This window comes from Canis lupus, chromosome X (genome assembly GCF_003254725.2).
Source record: "Canis lupus dingo isolate Sandy chromosome X, ASM325472v2, whole genome shotgun sequence".
NCBI lineage: Eukaryota > Metazoa > Chordata > Mammalia > Carnivora > Canidae > Canis > Canis lupus.
This window is the reverse complement of record NC_064281.1, coordinates 45,162,591-45,175,714: the sequence shown is the minus strand read 5'-3', so window position 1 is coordinate 45,175,714 and position 13,124 is coordinate 45,162,591. Positions and strand designations below refer to the sequence as shown.

The following is a 13,124-nucleotide window of genomic DNA, read 5'->3' as shown; positions in this document are numbered from 1 at the left end:
GAACAAAGCAGACAAAATCTCTGCCTTGTGAAGCTGATATTCTAGTGTGTGGATATCTGGGGGTCGGCAGGCAGGGGCAGAAAAGAAACAAGAGGATGCAGAATCTGTCCTATAGTGTTAAGTGCTATGGTGAAAAATCAAGCTGGACAGGAGTATGGGGAGTAGAGAAGGTCCCGTCGACTCCACCATAGTCAGTATTTGCACAATTATTATTAAGCAGCCTTTCCTCATTGAAGCATTTTCCAATGTTTTGCACATTATTTATGACCATAATCCTTCCAGAAGCTCTGTTGGGTTAATGCTATTGCTATTTACATTACATTGATGAGCAAACTGAACCTTACAGATATAATTCACATAGTTAAGAGGGGCAGAGCTGCAATTGAGGTCTAGGCCTGTCTGACCCAAAGCCTGTGCTCGTAACCACTAGGCTGTTCTGTCCCCAGCAAGCCTCACCACAACTCTCTGAAGTGGATATTATTATACCTGTTTTATAGTTGGAGAAACTGAGGTTCAGGGAAAGGAATGGACTCATTTGTGGTTGCACAGCAAATAAGTGGATTTGAACCTAGATCTGTCTTCCTCTTAGTGTTAGGCCTTTCTATAAACCCTGAGGCCTAAGGACCTATGGACTTGCCTGCCTCTACTTTTTCAGGGCCCAGGTACCAGTTGAGGCTTTTGGCCCTCCTTGCTTCTCTTCCTACCTATGGTTCTTATAGAACCTTGGGATGAATATGGCTACTCCATATTCATGGAGTACATACACATCAAAGCCCTGTCTCCATCCAACTTCCCCTTGGCCACCTGTTGGGCCTAGCAGATGGACCTGGATGATAAGACCACACAATTCTTGCAAATAAGCTCAAGAGATACAGGCAGGAGACTCTGGGGTTCTGGGTACCAGGAGTGCAGTCTAGAAGACAGAGGGCCAAAGATCCTGATGGCTGTATTCCCATGGCCCCACAGACCCTTTACCTCATGGAGAGAGGCATCTAAAGTTTGGGGTCCAATTTAGGGCCCTCTGTTTCCCAGCATGGCCTATGGTATTGTGATTTGTAATAAGCTAGACCCCAAGATCCCCCTTCTTTGGCTTCCCGAGCTAGGTCCTGCTTTTGCAGTGAGGGGATGGGTGGTATCCATGGGCCTGAGTCTTCAAGGCCTCTGAGCAGTAAAGAACAGAGCCTTCCCAGCAAGCACAGCTGGACCTGCCCACAGACTCTTAGGTCCCCCATCACAGTATTTTCTCCATAGCACTTGCAGGACATTTACCTTCATTTCTTAGGAGCTTTTAAAAAAATTAGACATTTAATGCATCCTTGCATTAGAAAATGTAGAAAAAACTCAGAAAAGTAGAGGTGAAAAATATTACCTGTAATTACAGCACACAAAGGCAGCCACTGCGAGCATTTGATGTATTTCCCTTGTTCTTTTTTATTCTTTTCATGTAGTTGAAATGATACAGCACATACGATTTTTTTCTTGCTTCTTTTCACTTGAGCATTTCCCCCACGTAATTGCATATTCTCCACGAGCATTATTTTTAACGGCAACTGATATACCATAATGTACTTAACCATCCTCCGAATGTAGGGCACAGAAGCTGGGCCCATTTTTTCCACAGTTTTAAATCAGGCTGCAGTGGGCATCCTTGCACATACAGCTCTAAAACTTACAGCATTTGGGGAACTGGCCTTGTAGAGGAACAACTGTCCTCAGCTTATTTCCCTTTCTAGATTTTACCCGTGGCTGGGTCTGACACATTCTGGTAGTCATTCATTTGTTCATTCATTCCATCACCACATAATGGCTCCATACCTCTGTGAGCCAGACCCTGAGATATAGGGGTACAGGTGTGACTAAGTCACAGCCCCAGACTGCCAGGGGCTCCCCCTCTGCAGGGAGAGTCAGGCACGGTAATGGACACTTTCAGAACAGTTTGATCAGGGCTGTGATGGAAGCAAGAAAAGGATACTACAGGAGAACAGAGGAGGGCCTCCTCATCCAGCCTAGAAACATTAAGATAAGCTTTCTGGAGGAGGTCTTGCCTAAATGAGTCACGGAAAATGATTAGGAGTTGGCTGGAATAAAAAAAAAAGGGGGAACTTCCTGTTAAACATAATGAGTTGAATTAACTTATTTATCTCTGCTGCTTCCCCAAATCCAACTGAAATATGAGAATTCAGAGGCACTATGAACCACAGAAGGCAGGGTGAGGTATGGAATTGAAAACAGGGAGAATTTTAAAAGTCTGTTAACAGACCCTCTTGTCCCCTCCCTGGCCCCATCTAGTGAGGGGCCTCCTCCACCCCCAACCCCATCTCTGCAGATGGGGGTTGATTTTTTGGACAAATTGAAGTTAAGAGGCCCTGGGCTTGGGGATACCAGGCACAATAAAGGGTGGGATGGAATAGGGTTATAAGCAAAGGTTTCTGCATCCTTAAACAGTGGGACCCCAACCTCCTCCCACTTTCCTCCTTCTAGGACACCAAAGTCAGGAGCATACAAGGGATCAAAGTAGTCTTCTTTGAGGAAACTGAAAGGCTCTAGAGAAAGACCTGCAAAAGATGACAAATGGGAGTCTTCCAACAAAAGAACAGGCTTCAGCCCAGCAACTGTAGTGAAGCCTACCACCTGGCAATCCTCATCTATATACAGAGCTTCCCATCTGCTTGTTAGTGTTAGGGAAACCAATCACCAAGGATCACCAGCCAAGGACCCTTAAGATTGGTATATTTGATTTTATGTAAATTAAGCATTGGTACAACTGACATTTAACACACACACACACACACGCACACCACTGGCAAGCCTTAGGTAGCTAGATATGATCAGATAGTACAAGGCTTTTTGAAGAAGATATCAACCTATAGAGTGACCAAAAAAGCAAGCAAACAAACAGTAAAGAAAGGAACTTGGAAGGAACAGACGTCAGGAGGGAGGAGAAGAACCCTGGGAAATTAAAAATAGGGTCAAAATAAAGATTTCAGCAGGAAGGATTAGAAAATAAAAGGAGAGAAAACATCCTAGGAAAGCAAAATAACAAGATGAAGAAATAGACAACAGAAGAGAAAAGATGAGAAAATTGGAGGATCAGTTGAGGAACTCCAACATCCAACCACAGGAGTTCCAGAAATAGAGAGTGGAGGAAGCAGCACGAAGGAAGTAATCAAAGCCAAAATACAAGAACATGTCCCAGAACTGAAGGAATAAAAATCCCACTGAGTAACCAGCAAAATAAATGATAAAAAGACCCACACGAAGGTATGCCTGTGGAATTCCAGAATACCAGTGATAAAGAGAAGATCCTTAGGGGTTCCAGAAAACAAAAACATATCATACACAAAAGATCAAGAAAAAGAATGGCATTGGATTTCTCAACAGCAGCACTGGAAGCTAGGAGACAATAAATGTAGCAGTGTTCTAAAAATTCTGAGCAAACATAATTTCCAACCTAGAAATCTATACTCAGTTGAATTATCAATCAAGGGGCAGCCCCGGTGGCACAGCGGTTTAGGGCCGCCTGCAGCCCAGGGCATGATCCTGGAGACCCTGGATCCAGTCCCAAGTCGGGCTCTCTGCATGGAGCCCGCTTCTCCCTCTGCCTGTGTCTCTGCCTCTCATTCTCTATCTGTGTCTCTATGAATAAAAAAAAAAAAGAATTATCAATCAAGGCTGAAGGCCTAATGAATACATTTTTCAGATAGATGCGGTCTGAAGATTTTATGTCCTAGGCCTTTTTGCTCAGAGTGCTGGAGAATGTGCTCCAGCAAAATGTAGACATAAAGTCAGAAAAAAGTCCAAGGGATCTAGGAAACAGATGAAAGGTGAAAGGAATCCCAGAGTGATGGGGCAGGGACAAGATCTTAGTGCAACCTTAGGTGGGTGTAGAGAGCGCCCAGCCTGAATTGCAGTAGGGACAATGTCTTGAAGGGAAAAAGAAGAAAATCTGATGGATTGCCTGATGTGTCAAAACACGTTGAGAGAAGAAATGCACTTCTGACAGAGTTTGGGGAGAACTGATCATCGTTCTGAAGAAAACTAAGCAAGCAAAGTCATCACCACCATCAACCCCAGGGAAAAGAAAAAGTAGTATGGGAAAAGAAATGTAGTTATAGCATATGATATGATTTATCCATTATTAGCATTGATGCAGTCATAGTAATGTCAGCTACCAGTACTGGGTATTGAGGTAGGTGTATGCACGGGTTCTTTAGAAATGATGAGGTAAATACCTGAACAAGCAGTTAAAAGAGTTGAAGTGGGTTTGTCTCAGAGAGTGGGGGTTGGGTGTGGGAAGGGGGTAGAGTGGAGAATCTGTTTTTTACAATCCTCACAGTCCTGCATGACTTGAAAATCTACATACATGTATTACTTTGGCAAAAAAATGTAAAAGGACACACAAAAGAAGTTTCACAAGCAGATTAGCAATGTGAACATATACTTTAGAAATCTGAAAGTGAACTGAGAAAAAATAACATTGAAAAGGAGTTTCATCAACACCAAAGAAACAAACAATCCAATCATGAAATGGGCAAAAGACATGAACAGAAATCTCACAGAGGAAGATATAGACATGGCCAACATGCATATGAGAAAATGCTCTGCATCACTTGCCATCAGGGAAATACAAATCAAAACCACAATGAGATACCACCTCACACCAGTGAGAATGGGGAAAATTAACAAGGCAGGAAACAACAAATGTTGGAGAGGATGCGGAGAAAGGGGAACCCTCTTACACTGTTGGTGGGAATGTGAACTGGTGCAGCCACTCTGGAAAACTGTGTGGAGGTTCCTCAAACAGTTAAAAATATACCTGCCCTACGACCCAGCAATTGCACCGTTGGGGATTTACCCCAAAGATACAAATGCAATGAAACGCCGGGACACCTGCACCCCGATGTTTATAGCAGCAATGGCCACGATAGCCAAACTGTGGAAGGAGCCTCGGTGTCCAACGAAAAATGAATGGATAAAGAAGATGTGGTTTATGTACACAATGGAATATTACTCAGCTATTAGAAATGACAAATACCCACCATTTGCTTCAACGTGGATGGAACTGGAGGGTATTATGCTGAGTGAAGTAAGTCAGTCGGAGAAGGACAAACATTATATGTTCTCATTCATTTGGGGAATATAAATAATAGTGAAAGGGAATATAAGGGAAGGGAGAAGAAATGTGTGGGAAATATCAGAAAGGGAGACAGAATGTAAAGACTGCTAACTCTGGGAAACGAACTAGGGGTGGTAGAAGGGGAGGAGGGCGGGGGGTGGGAGTGAATGGGTGACGGGCACTGGGGGTTATTCTGTATGTTAGTAAATTGAACACCAATAAAAAATAAATTAAAAAAAAACAAAAAACAGGGATCCCTGGGTGGCGCAGCGGTTTGGCGCCTGCCTTTGGCCCAGGGCGCGATCCTGGAGACCCGGGATCAAGTCCCACATCGGGCTCCCGGTGCATGGGGCCTGCTTCTCCCTCTGCCTGTGTCTCTGCCTCTCTCTCTCTCTCTCTCTCTCTGGGTCTCAAATGAATAAATAAATTAAAAAAAAAAAAAACAAAAAACAAAAACAAAAACAAAAAAACAAAAAAAAAAAGAAAAGGAGTTTCATTCTAAGATCCTTTGACAGTTTGACTTTTTCAGCTGTTTCACGTATCACTTTAATACAATTAAAAATAATTTTAAAAGGGCACCTGGAGGGCTCAGTTGGTTAGGCGTCTGCCTTTGGCTCAAGTCATGATCCTGGGGTCCTGGGATCGAGTCCCGCATCGGTGCTCCCTGCTCAGCGGGAAGTCTGCTTCTCCCTCTACTCCTCCCCCTTGCTTGTGCGTTCTCTCTCTCTCTCAAATAAATAAAGATCTCAAAAAAATAATTTAAAAGACCTAAAGAGGGGCAGGGAGTGTTCCAGGTAGCCAATACCAGATGCGTGAAAAAGGGATGGGAGGGCAGGGTGAGGTGGAGAGCCTTAGAGAGTTTGGGCAAGACAGGCAGGGAGGTCACTGGGAGGAGTTACTGATGCTTAAAGCAAGAGAACCACATCAACTGATGTGTACTTTAGAGATGTTCCTTTAGCAGTGAGAAGGGAGTTCTCCAATGAAGAGACTTGCAGTTAGACCAGGCAATGTCTAGGAGAGAAGGTGCCTGGCTGCCCTAGGGCTGATTGTCAGTTTTTGGAGAGACCTGTGTGATACCTGGGCTAGGATACCCACCTCCTTGTCCTCAGGGCACTGCTGGAAGAAGCCCTGTTCATGGTTGTCCTTCAGGCTTCCTTAAAAAAAATCTACCTCCATCAGTATCCAACCTCCTTTCTCTTGGACACAAGAGTTTTTAGACATGTTACTCAACTCACATCCTGACTTGAGGACCAGTCTGTCTCTTTCAGGTAACTTTGCATTTCTCATTTCTGATATATTTTATGTTTGTTAGTTTAGCTCTCAGAGGACAGTCTTGTTTATCTAATTCTAGGTTCTTGGGGTGAGGCATCTTATTGTTTCCTGAGGTGCTGTTTACGGATGGCTGGGAAGACCTAAACCAGAGGCAGGGAACCAGTCAGGAGGCAAGGGCAGAAACCCCAATGTGGCAACTGAAGGGCTTACATTCTTTTCAGTTATTCTGCCCTGTTATCCCAATAGGTCCCCCAAAGGTTCAGGAACTTTCCATATTTTGCCATTTATTGTCTCATCTGCCAGACTGCTTCTTATACCTGGAAGCAGCAGTGTCAGAATCCTTGGTCAAGGGTGCCTGGCTGGCTTGGTTGGAAGAGCATGAGACTCTTGATCTCAGGGTTGTGAGTTCGAGCCCCATGTTGGATGTAGAGATTGCTTAAAAAAAATCCTCGGTCCGATTACATGCCCAAGTTTTGGGTTCAGAAAATACGGTCACTGTACTCATAGGCTTTGATGAATTACTATTTAAAATTTTTTTTTATTTATTTATGATAGGCACACAGTGAGAGAGAGAGAGGCAGAGACACAGGCAGAGGGAGAAGCAGGCTCCATGCACCGGGAGCCCGATGTGGGATTCGATCCCGGGTCTCCAGGATCGCGCCCTGGGCCAAAGGCAGGCGCCAAACCGCTGCGCCACCCAGGGATCCCCCGATGAATTACTATTTATTGAGGACCACTCCTGAGGATAGGAACTGGCCCTGTTAAACCTTTTGAGAACCCTGGAATCTTAAGTGGCCTGTCATCAGGAGAAGGCTGTGGGAGTAGCAAGACAGATTGATTTCTTCTCCTGACATGGATTGATAAAGGGAGGCCTTGTCCCCTGGGTCTTTGGGTCTCTATGTACTAGACAGCTGAACCAAATTGATACAAAAGAGAAACTTTGGCATTCCAAAGGAACAAAAAATTTCAGAGCCTGAAGGTTGTTGGGAACTCAACTTAACACAGCCCCATTGTTTATAGATGAGGAACCAAGGTCTAGCCAGAAGTGACTTATCCAAGTGTGTGCTATCTTCCAAAGAATAGTGGCTCAGCTTAGTGGAGTAAGAGGTAGACTGACCATTCGGCAGGTCATTAGCCCCAGGGAGGTATAGGAAAGAATAGCATTAATGGTCACTGTTATCTACATGTAATTCATAACATACTAAATGTGTAAGGAGCCGGAAACCTCCGAGGTGGGAAGCACCCCTACCTTGAATGTTGCATGATGCCAAACACTCTTAAACTGGTAAGAATTAGTCCACGGTGAGGAGAACTGGTTAATACATCTGCATCATGGCTTGGAGCTCTTTCACTCCCCTGAAGTGCCATCTTGAGGACTGTAACACATCACATAGAAATGCTTTTGGAGCAGAAGTACATGTGTGATAACCCCTCAGAAGAAAGAGCCCTAGAGAGGAAGAGTCTGTCTTGGCATCAGGGATATAGGACAAGGGATCTCACCTTAATGGTGTGCATGTGCTCAGCATCAAGCCACTGGTACAGTGGAGTATGGTGATAAGAGCACAAGCTTTGGGCTTTATGCCAAGCTCCCCTACTTGTATGATGTGTGGCAAATCATTTCAACCTCTCTGAGTCTCAGTTTAATCATCTAGAAATTGGACGAACAGTTCTCACATTGCAGGATCAAAGTAGATAATGTAGGGAAAGAGCCTAACATGGTGCCTGGTACATAGCAGGTGCTCAGCGATTTTTCACATGATGATGGGGATGATTATATATGTTGCTTATGCTCTAAAGCAGATTGGGGCAGGGGGCCAGTCCATGAGCTCTTGGAAGGTTCATATTTCCAGGTCTGGGTTTGGTATACAGTAGACCTATTAAGTGTGTGCCGGGGCTCAGGGGGTGGGGTGGGGGCAGCCTGCCTGGAGCAGAGGCTTAGTGTTAGGGAGAGAGGCTGAGGGGCTTGGCCTTGAAGGATCATTGAAGTCAGACCCCTCCGACCTGGTACCTGTGAAAAATTGAGCCAGGCCTCAAAGCAGTCTTGCTGCTTCGGAGTGAGATGGAAGGTTTTAATAAATGTGAAAACGTGCTCTGCGGCCCTAGTCCTCTGTCCCTTTAGGGGGCTGTGAAGGCTAAAGGTTAGTGCCACTGTCCTTGGCTGAACACACGTGCCATGTGCCAGGCAGAAAGTGTGCTAGGCCAAGCCTCATAGCCACCTGATGAGGGGAGGGATCCTCCCCTCACCCCATTTTCCAAGTGAGAAAGCCAAGGCTTGGCATAGGGGAGTGCCTTCCCCAGGATCATGTGGCTAGTAAGTAGCAGAACTGGGAGTGCTCTGTTAGAGCTCCAGTGCCCTGCTGCTTGCCTGCCCTACCTCTCTGTGAGGGCTCTATTCACTCTTTTTGTTTGTTTGTTTGTTTTTTATTGGAGTTCAATAACACCCAGTGCTCATCCCACCAGGCTCCATTCACTCTTTTTTTTTTTATGATAGTCACAGAGAGAGAGAGAGAGAGAGAGAGAGAGAGAGAGAGAGGCAGAGACACAGGCAGAGGGAGAAGCAGGCTCCATGCACCGGGAGCCCGACGTGGGATTTGATCCTAGGATTGCGCCCTGGGCCAAAGGCAGGCGCTAAACCGCTGCGCCACCCAGGGATCCCATTCACTCTTATAGCAAATACTCTCTTCTGAGGTCCACCTCCTCTCCCCATGCACCCCTGTCTCATTTTGCATGCAGCAGAGATAATGCTCCTCTCACTGAGCTTGAGTCTTGGTTCTCTTACCTGAGGACAGAGCCTGTGATGTGTTATCTCTCTCTTCTCTGCAGGGAAAATGTGGGCGGGGGTGGGGCTGGGGGGGGTGGCGGGTGGGGAGTGTGGGGAGGGGCGGGGGGACTGTAAAGGAGGAGGAAGAAGACAAAGGAGATGAGAAAAGCTGCTTCCCACACTTTGCCAATTCTTCCAAGTTCCTGGGTCCTGTCTCCCCTTTCTCACCCTGGATACCCCAGTGCCACGATCCCAATCCTCCCTGCCCCTCACCACACCCCCTCCCCAGGAGAAGCAGCCAGAGGGGTGTGCTGCAGATTTCACTCATTCCCTCAGCTCCCTCAGAGCTGTCTTGCACCCCATTCTCTCCTCTCTGCCCTTCTTTCACCTCTGAGGGGGCCTCACGATGAAGAAGGCAGGCCAGCTGAAGAAGGCAGGCCAGCGTAGTAGAAAGGAGCCCAGCAGCTGACTCACTTACCCCCTCAGCTTCATTCCCTTCATCTAGAAAATAAGCAGGTTGAACTAGGCAATTGGCAAAGCCTTTTCTATGTTGTTAATAATACCTGGCATTTGTCTGCTGGGTTCCAGAGGGCTTAATCATCCCAACAGTCCTGCCCAGATTGGCCTTATGTTCCAGGTGGGGAGAGGGAGACTGAGGCTCAGGTCTTGAGAAGGGAAATGGCTTGCCTGGGTCACGGGGCTGGTCTGTGGCAAAACTAATATCCAGGGCTAGGTCTCTCTGCGTTTAAAGTGGGGGGCTCTGCCTTGGCCCACAGCTGTGGGCTGCCTCTTAGCCACTTCGATTTGGGCCTCACTTCTCACTGTGACCCACCAGGGCCCTCATGGTTGGTTCCAAGAACCTCTCCAACCTCACCCACACCCACTCCTCCCCTGGTTCAGTCCACCCCCACCATACTATCTTCTTCCCGGTCCCAACAACTTTCCCATTGGCTCTCCTCTGCATGAAATACCCTCCCCTTCCTTTTCCCGGCATGTGTTAGGCCACAAGGCCATTGCATAGGGCACCAGGAGAAGAACAGAGAGCGTGTACTGATCATTGGGGTTTTTTTTTTCTGCTTCCCTTTCAGATCTGATGGTGAGAATTCCAGGACAGTCAGGTCAGTACCCTCTTTCTGTAGTAGCAGTGGGGAGATGGGACAGGGACTGGGGTGGGCCCTTTGGTTTGTTACTTGGGGATCTGTGGGCAGGGGCGGGGGGGGGGCAGTCGACCCCAGGGGTTTTGTCCCATTGGTACTAGGAGTGGGTATGGAGCAGAGTGGAAGGGCTAAGGTGAGTGTAGCAGGCGTGGAAGGAGGCTGAAAACTGTTCCTCAGTCTTTCTGACCCTGGCTACTCTGGGCTGGGCTGAACCCCAGAAAGACTCATGATTGCTGCTCAGATGGGAAAGCTGACCTGCAGAGAGGTCAGCTCTGGACCTGGGTCCTTCTCCACCTTCTCCTTTCTGGAGAAGAGGGCATGAGAGAAGCAGGGCTTCTTTGGTCTGGCATTGGTGCTCCACCCTGAATTGCACTAGCTAGCTCTGAGTAGTGAGATCTGGACTTTTGACATGACACATTCTACACATTAGAAACATACATTATGGTGACAAGTGCACTTTTTTTTCCATGCTTGGTAAAAAATTACAAGCTTCAGTAAGTTTTCGTGGTGTGATCAATCTGCCACTCGAAGAGATGGGAATAAAACTGGGGTTAAGACAAAGGCTAGTTGTGCATTTCCTGGGCCTTAACCCATCAGAAGCTTCACGAAGTCACAAGTATCAAGGATAGAGTCTACGGGGGAATGATGGGGTACTCAGGATAGGGCCCATTAAGTCTTAGCATCCAGGTCAGAGGCAATGCAGTGGGCCTCTGAGATAAGATGAGATGGGCCCAGGCAACAGAGGCATGGGATGGGTACACTGAATTCCAGCCAGGGCTACACAGTTCTTAATTAACCCACACAGTGCCTTTGTGAAGGGTGGGATCCACTGAGTGGACCAGTTGAAGGCATGTTCCCTTTCTCCAGGGCTACTGCGGCCTCTCACCGGGGTTCCCAGCTCAGTGAGCAGAGCACAGGTTGCATTTCAGCCACCCCCCCCCCCCGCTGTTTATGGCCTCTTGGCCATGAACCCTTGTGCAGAGCACAGCTTGTCCAACCTTATGCAGCCGCCCAGGTCCTGCCATTGGGCAGTGGATGTGGGAAGTGAGGCAGAGGATCCCAGCATATAGCCGGAAGCACATAATGAGACACAGCATGTCCTAGTATCCCAGGCAGGAGCTGTGGGAAGATCACACTGATGCCCCGGGTCTGGGGTATAGGCTGTGGTCAGCGGGAGAGCAGGGGACTGTGTTAGGTACAGTCAGGCCCAGCGTCTAGGCAAGGAGTACATGACAAGATGCAATTAGTCCCAGCATGCAGCCAAGGAGGACAGCATGGGCACAGCCTGTCCTAGCATTTAGGAAGGCACTACTAGTCTAGCAAAGGATATGGATCCCACTACGGGTTTGGAGAGAGGCAACTTAGCATGACTCTGAGCACAGGTTCCCAGGCCTCCCCCCTGATATCCCTGCTGCTTGTCAAGGAACCTGATCAAAGGCATCTCTAGCTCCCAGCTCTCCCCAGCAGGAGAGTTCCTGGGACATGCAGCTCAGGGTGTTTACTGATGATCATAATCATAAGTCACGATGACATACACTAGGCCTTTACAACTTATAAAAGTTGTCAGGGACTTTCTTTTGTTTGATCCTCCCAGCAACACTGTAGGTGGAGCCCGAGCTGGCCTTATCATCACTGTTTTACAGTTAAAGAAATTGAAGCTTGGGCTGGTTATGGGTTTTGCCTACAGCCACACAGCTAATAGATGGCTGGGCTGGAATTCAAACCAAGGTCTGCCTGGCACCAAGCCCAGAGCCCTGCCCACGTTGCCACTGTGGGAGCTCTTGACAGCCTGGCAGATAATAATTGTCCTCATCATCATCCTAATATTAGTAATAATAGTAGTTATCCTTTGCTCCTCACATATTAAGAACTCTGAGCATGATCTTATTTAATGCTCACAATGGCCCTGTTAGATGTGGGTTGGGTTCCCAGATTTATGGATGAGGACAATGAGGTACCCCAGAGGGTCAGCACCTTGCCCAAGGAAAGAACAGCAATAGGTCAGGGCAGCATCACTCTGACTCATGCCTTGTGCTGTCTGGTTGCAGAGCCAGCATTGATTTTACTGAGCCATACTTCCCAACACCCGTCCCAGTTCCACAGTCCAGGAGGCCGTGGGGGGAGGGTGTCTTGAGGACTCAGCAATTGAGAAGCAAGGGTCACACTTGGGCTGTGGAAGGGTCCTAAAACATAGTACTTGTGGGGCAAGAGCCAGCAAATGGGGTGGGAAGATGAACTTGGAACCAGGACTGGGTGGAGACGTGTGAAGGTGCTCCCGGACCAGACCACACACATAAATGTTTGAGCTCACTTCAGTTAGGGGTCAGGGAGATCTTTGTGGAGAAGGCAGAATCTGATCGAGGCTGTGGAAGACTGTCATGCAGACTTTACAAGGCAGTGAGGGCATGGGGTCAGGGTCCACATCCCTGGAAGTGGAACCAGCATGCATCAGAAGTGAGGATGGGATGAGAGTGGGTGCATTCTGTTGGGCTCCAACAGATCAGGGCAGGAAAAGAGCTAATGCTAAAGTTCAGAACATGGATCGGGGCTGGGTCAGAGACCTTCTGTCCTCAACAGGAGCCAGGGAAGGCCAGAGGAGAGAGACTGGGCTCTGCAGCATAGCAAAGGCAGCATCTGGGTTGGGGCACAGGACGCCATTTATGGCTAGGTCACTTTCTCGTTATGTGACTTTGGACAAATCTGCTCATCCCTTGGAGCTCCAAGTGTCCTCATCTAATAAACTGTGTGTGTGTGTGTGTGTGTGTGTGTGTGTGTGTGTGTGTGTGTGTGTAGAAGGGAACGGTGGATAGAAGAAACA

At 47.5% G+C, this 13,124-nt stretch overlaps 1 protein-coding gene across 3 annotated transcripts in view; it reads left to right on the top strand.

Moving 5' to 3' along the window:
* The window catches only part of IQSEC2 (IQ motif and Sec7 domain ArfGEF 2), an 80,179-nt gene that overhangs the window by 16,749 nt on the left and 50,306 nt on the right, over positions 1 to 13,124 (top strand). For all 3 annotated transcript variants that reach the window (XM_025468573.3, XM_025468575.3, XM_025468579.3), the window contains exon 2: positions 10,238 to 10,267. In XM_025468573.3, the coding sequence (XP_025324358.1) occupies positions 10,238 to 10,267 (30 nt within the window). The remainder of the gene's footprint in view (positions 1 to 10,237; positions 10,268 to 13,124) is intronic.